General features: G+C 34.0%; 1 protein-coding gene across 2 annotated transcripts in view; it reads right to left on the reverse strand.

The window, feature by feature from the left end:
• The window catches only part of fbxl17 (F-box and leucine-rich repeat protein 17), a 169811-nt gene that overhangs the window by 49923 nt on the left and 112388 nt on the right, over window positions 1-7500 (reverse strand). For both annotated transcript variants that reach the window (XM_043247017.1, XM_043247016.1), the window contains exon 8: window positions 1629-1705. In XM_043247017.1, the coding sequence (XP_043102952.1) occupies window positions 1629-1705 (77 nt within the window). The remainder of the gene's footprint in view (window positions 1-1628; window positions 1706-7500) is intronic.

Raw genomic sequence — 7500 nt, forward strand, 5'->3', positions numbered from 1 at the left:
ATGAGATCGCCAACAATAAACTGCATGTAAATGAAAAGTGGCCAGTGTTACATGGTGAGATATCAATCCAGAAAGAGGTCAAGGACTGAAGATTTGGGAGAACTGATGGAAGCCATCTGCTGCTTCGCTGCTTTGATAATATTACTGAATATGATCCAGATGTGGAATTTGATAAAAGTGCGCTTTTTTGCTCAAAATGTTTTTTTTGGGGAAACCTACTTTTAAGTGCTGAGAATAAAAGCAATGTTTGAAGCTAGAAAGCAGAGGGTTTGATTTTTAATTTGAAGTATTGCAAGTTGAGATATTCATACGACTAAATATTCTGGGCGCCATGAAATAAAACGCATTTAAAAAAAAAAAGAGCATAAAACGCTGGCAGTGGCTGGAAACTTTTCAAAAATGCTGCTGGGCAAAAAAAAAAAAAAGTTTTAAAAGCCTAAATTTTTAAAAAACAAGTAACTAAAAAAAAAGAGTGAAGTGAAGGCAAAAACTACTAACAAAGTGGCTGTTGCTGCAGGAAAGACCTGCTGAAAAAACCAGCTGCTTCACAACGACAGCAGGCTCGTCGGAGGAGCTTCACACACAGGTACAGTGTGTTACTGTGAGCTCCGTCCTTCAGTAATTACCCAGAGCTCCGAGAGAACACATGCATCCGTCACAGCCTTCATCTCAGGCATCACAACTACAGGATCTGAACCACGCACTCTCCACTGAACACACACACACACACACACACACACACACACACACACACACACACACACACACACACACACACAACACACACACAACGCCGCTTTGCCATGCACTGTCAAAAAAATAAATAAATAAAAAAAAATTAACTAAATAAAATTCAATAAAATATGCAGATGTATAAATAAAAAATATATATATAGTTGATAAATAAAATTATTTATTTATTTACATTATTAAAAATACATAAATAAATAGATAAATGCCATAACTGATTGGATAAATAAATACATTTATAATAATTAAAACAAAAACAAAAAGAAATCAATCACATAATAAGTCTGGCACGAAATTTGGATTTTGCCAGAAATTTCTGCCATGAGTTTCGGACTTTGGAAAAATAGAAAAAAAAAAAAAAAAAAAAAAAAAAAAAAAAGTAAATTATATATTTACAAATAAAAATAAATGCAAAGGCCTGCTGCTTTGCCATTACAGTAGGCAAAGTTTTAAGATTAAAAATAAATGCTGATTAAATACAATAAAATGTCACTCCATCATGAAGTTTTACATTTTTAATAAAATGAGATAATAAAAAAATACTTATGTACCGTGATGGCAGGCCAAGTTTTAGGCATTTAAAACAAGTATATATAATAATAATAAAAGGCTAATTTGACATGATGGCGGGCAAATTTGTAGAAAAAAAGAACGAAATATGAAATAAAATAAAATAAAAAAGCGATGTTTATTTGCCATGAAGGCAGGCAACGTTAGAGGCATCTAAAACTTAAAATAAATATGTAAATCACTGCATGACAGGAGCTAGGCCTAAGTGTGAGAACGGTAAGAAGACTGAAGTTTATGTCTGTTTTTTGTGGATGCAGTGTTCATGTTAGAGGCCGGACGATGATAACGAAACGTATCTGAACTCTTACCGTGATCGGTGATCTTGCAGGACACCAGATAGAGCTCCTTCAGACTCCGACCCTCCTTAGCGATGATCTCCACACATCTGCCGACACACAACAGGGTCAAAGGTCAGGAGAGGTCACCTGCACACGCTCGTTAGTCACCTGAGAGCGAGTACATCACTCAATCGCTAAACGTGACTGACCTCAAAACAAAATTCATTATTTAATTCAATCGACTCTGACGGAAAGGACTTTCAGATTGAAAAGATGTCCGTGCTAAAACTGCTAATGTCACGACTTTAAAGACAGGAAGCGATAAAGCTGCATGCGTGCTGGAGAATCTGACCCGCTGTCTTCTTCTACAGCTCAATCGCGTTAATACACACGAGTACAAGACTGACTTCATCACTTCTTCATCGCTGGGAATCAGACACACGAATCGAAATAGATGGTTACAACAAAATAAACATACTAAATGGACAAATAAAATAAAATAAAATCCATTGGGGGCATGTTGCTGTTCCATCGACCCCTGGAGATGTTCAGGAGATGTTCTGGAGATGTTCTGGAGATGTTCAGGAGATGTTCAGTTAATCTCAACACTCTCTTATCTGAGACACTCAGTTCAGTTCATGTGCAGAGCGGCGGGCCTCGAGGACTGGAGTTGAGAATCACTGGCTTATTGCACACAAACGGGTTTCCAGAATCTCACTGAATCCAGTTGTGTTTGTACATCTCTGTGTGATGTACATCTCAAACTACACCAGACCAGACTAACATGCTCACTAATGTACAGTCAGTTCAGACCGCTCACTCCAGTCCACTTTAATCCAGTCCAGTCCACTCACTTTAGGCAAGTCCAGACAAGACCAGAACACTCACTCCAGTCTAGTCCAGTCCACTCACTATAGTCCAAACCAGAACAGAGCAGATCACTCACTATAGTCCAAACCAGACCACTCACTCCAGTCTAGTCTAGTCCACTCACTATAGTCCAAACCAGACCAGACCACTCACTATAGTCCAATCCAGACCAGAGCAGATCACTCACTATAGTCCAAACCAGACCAGACCACTCACTCCAGTCTAGGCCTGTCCACTCACTTTAGTCCAGTCCACTCACTTTAGTCCAAACTACTCACTCCAGTCTAGGCCTGTCCACTCACTTTAGTCCAAACCAGACCAGACCAGACCAGACCACCAGACCAGACCAGACCACTCACTCCAGTCTAGGCCTGTCCACTCACTTTAGTCCAAACCACTCACTCCAGTCTAGTCTAGTCCACTCACTATAGTCCAAACCAGACCAGACCACTCACTATAGTCCAAACCAGACCAGACCACTCACTCCAGTCTAGGCCTGTCCACTCACTTTAGTCCAAACCAGACCAGACCAGACCACTCACTCCAGTCTAGGCCTGTCCACTCACTTTAGTCCAAACCACTCACTCCAGTCTAGTCTAGTCCACTCACTATAGTCCAAACCAGACCAGACCACTCACTCCAGTCTATGCCTGTCCACTCACTATGGTCCAAACCAGACCAGACCACTCACTCCAGTCAAGTCCAGTCCACTCACTTTAGTCCAGTTCACTCACTCTAGTCCTAACCAGACCAGACCACTCACTCCAGTCTAGGCCTGTCCACTCACTATGGTCCAAACCAGACCAGACCAGTCACTACAGTCCAGTCCAGCTCGGGGAAGAAGAGATCTTCAGTATGAATGACTCCTCGTGAGAGCTCGTTAGCTCACGGCTCAGGACGAGGATAATCAGGACTGACGGCAGAAACAGCACAGATGTGTTTCTGAGCAGCACTGGCTGAAATCTGAGCGAAGAACCAAGAACAAACACAAACTGAAGCAGCAGACGGACACACACGTGAAACAGCATCTGAAGTGTCCGCAAACACTCCTACAATATAGAGGATATAGAGGACCAAACCTACAGAAAAATTAATAATCCATAATCCTCTATTTCGATGGCAGCAGATTCATAATATTAAATAAATGCAATCATTTATAGTAAAATAAAGTTTAATTATTTTTGCATGCGATATACGTGTTAGCCATGTTATATTTTCTTATTTCACGATCATCCTCAAAGTGTTAGTAATTGTGTTGTGCACTTTTGTTATTATTTTTTATAGCTGTTATTTTTTTGTCAATGTATACATTTTTAATATTAGCAATTTTTCATTTTTATTTTAGTCCTAATAACTGTAATGCATCAAGATACACGTATACGCACACACGCAACAATACTTTTTATATTTTTGCCAACATTATCGATATTTTGTAACTCCGATGAGCCTGATTTGATGGAAATAATGACAGTCTGAAATCACTCTCATTGCACTCTCTTCCCTCTCCTCACTAATTCCTCTTCCTGCGTCGCCGTGCCGACCACGACTCAAGGCCGTGATGTCCAATAAAGAGACATTAAAGTAGTTTCCATGACAACAAAGACACTCCACTGTCAGCCAATTAGGCTGAGAGCAGCAGTGACGGGCGAGCGAGGGACACTCAGAGAGAGAGAGAGAGGAGTAAAAACACTGACGATGAGGAAGATGCATCTTCATCGTGGTGTTTGTGTGTCATTAGCGCGTTTGCTTTAATCAGAGCGGCTGATCGGTGATGGAAAACACAGAGTCATAAACATCAAAACAACATAACTGTGATGACTCAACCGTTGTATTAATCACCTAACCAGTACTAACCAGTAACACCTGAACCATTAACCGCCATTAACCCAACACACTCTTCACCAGCACAAATGAGGTGTTTGATTTATGGTTGAAATATCTATTTACTCTGTAAGCACGCAACCATTGCTAAACACAAAATAACTCAAAATGAAAAGGTGCGTGAAAAAAAACTGAGGAAAAAAATGGCTTCAAATAACATAAACAATATATAATGCAAAATGTAGACAAAAATCGTGTGCTAAAATATTACTTCAGCTAGGCAACATTTCTCTTTATTTATTTATTTATTTTTTATGTTTTAGATTATAATTTTTATTATGGTTTTTGCAGACAAGAAAGACAAACAATAACAAACAGACAAACCCTTCAAAACCAGAGAAACATTGGTGCAATATGTAAAATGAAGCACAAAAATAAGACAAAAAGGGAGAATGGCGGTGTACAAGACCAACATTTCTCTTTTTAATTTAGTTTAAATTGACAAAATAAAAATCAATAAAGGGGGTAAAAAAGTAAATAGCTAAAACTACATTTTAAATAAAAATATAAGAAATATAAATAAATCTAAACATTTAAATACTTTTATTAATTTAATAATATTATTTATATTTATAAAAATAATTTAAAATAAAATTTGAATAATTAATTCTATAGTTTATATTTTTATAGTAATGTTGATTCTTGCTAACTATGACCATATTCTAAAAGTAAAATAAATAATACATACATTACAAAAAACATTGCAATACAGATTACAAATAAACATATATCACATATATGTATCATTTTAATATACATACATTTTTAAAAATTATATCTAACATTGTAATGCACTTTTTTTTTAATAAATCTACTTATTTGATATATTAATAACAATGCTGTCTTGATAAATAGAAAAAAAAATTAAACATGTATATTGTATTAAATATGTATTCGAAATTATTTATAGTACTGTTTATTTGTTAATAATATAGCTAATATATTCTGTATGTAATATAAAAATGTAATATAAAATAATAAATGTGGATATTGGCAATTATATATATACACATATATATATATATATATATATATATATATACACACATATATATATATACACACACATATATATATATATATATATATATATATATATATATATATATATATATATATACACACACATATATATATACATATATATACAGTATATATATATACAGTATATATATATATATATACACACACACACAAATATAACATTGCTTGTTTTTAATGATATATATTACATTAACATAATATTTTGTATCTGTATTTTATTTTATTTTATTTTATACAACAATAATCAATCATCCCCTTTATAGTAAATAGAAAACAAATACAACTGAGCTGTTTTCAACTTCTCTAAACTTATTTGACATTTTCCACCAGACGCATTCATCAGCTTGACCTCCGTTAATAAACACACACAACGTCTAAACGCAAAGTTTCTGAACGAGTACAATAATACGGACGCGCAGCCGTCGATGTTTAATAAGAAACTCCTCACATCTTCACCGGAAAACAAGAGCGACGCGACAATAAAGAGCCGATTTATCACAAAAGAGCCAGACAGACCGAACCCACAGACGGGTCAAGAGAGAAGAGAGGAACTCACGGAGAAAAAGACATTTAAAGACTCCAACTCAAGGCCACGCTTCCTTCATTCAACACAAACTATACCTGAAACGCCTTTCTAACGCAACAAAAGCCATCAAATCTGCTCCTGACAGACGCTACACTGAAACAACACCAGACTCGAGGTCTGCAGCGAGCCATTGTGAATATATATATATATATATATATATCTACATATACCACTGCAGTCTTAATGAAATGGAGGGGCGGACCAGACCCGCTCGCTTCGCTTTAGCAAATTATTCCCGCTGTAAATTTCTTTTTATACGTCCTAATAAAGTCTTTTATGCATGACTGGAAGCGTTGGGCTCGTCAGATGTTTTTGTCTCCGACTCTCGCTCATTGTTCACTCAGCAAACTAGAGACGGAAAGAGCACTTTTAGCAGATCTTCACAGCGTTCGTGCTCAAATCAACAGGAATCAAAATGATTTCAGGTCAACGAGATCAGCCAGATCGCTGGATTTCGCTAAAATCAATATCTGAAATAAGAAGAAGCGCTTTTAAATTCATATTTTTCTGTTTTCATTTCACTTTACATTTAGTTTACCAAAATAGATTTTTTATTTTTGTTTGTCTGAACTGTTTTTTTTTTTTATCTATTCAAAAACTATAAGGGGAATTAAATACTTCAGATGTTTTTTTTTCTTTTTTTTTATCATTTATTTTTGTAAATTACATCAAACTAAAAAAGTATGCAAAAAAAAAAAAAAATACAATGTTTCAGTAATTCATGTTTTAAATGCATACATTTTATTAAAAATTAGAAAAAGGTTTTTTGATGCCGTGTTAATCATTTTTACTATTTTTAATTTCAATACAGAAATTTCTATATAGTTTAATTTCTGGAATTATTTGCTCAGGTTGAACAGGAAATGAAAGGTTTTTAAAATGTTGCATGTTTGTGTTGTTTTTTTCAAATAGTTTTATTCATTTTTAATTTCAGTTTTAGTTATTTTAGTACATTTTTAGCATGCACATTACATAAATTGAGGAATACCAGCTTACATAAATGGATTTATATAAATTATTTCCTATTTTATTTTCTATTCTATTATTAATTAAAGTGCATTTAAGTAACAAAACATTTTAAAAATTTGGTTTAACTATAATTCCTTGTGATAAAGGACTAATCTATATCTATATATATATATATATATATATATATATATATATATATATATATATATATATATATATATATATATATATATATACATATATATATATATATATATATATATATATATATATATATATATATATATATATATATATATATATATATATATATATATATATATATATATATATATATATATATATATATATATAAAATAAGCAATTCAAATATTCTATAGCAGGTAAAGTTTGTGTTTTTGTGAATATTTCTCTCATATAAAGTTCCTGCTTCATTCAAAACAAGCTGAATCGTAACGAGAGAGTCATCAGACGATGAATATGAAGCTTGCGATACACATCACCTGTGATAATATCATAATTGCTACAGATTATGTATGGTTTTGTGGTCTA

Source organism: Puntigrus tetrazona, chromosome 8, assembly GCF_018831695.1.
Source record: "Puntigrus tetrazona isolate hp1 chromosome 8, ASM1883169v1, whole genome shotgun sequence".
Taxonomy (NCBI): Eukaryota; Metazoa; Chordata; class Actinopteri; order Cypriniformes; family Cyprinidae; genus Puntigrus; species Puntigrus tetrazona.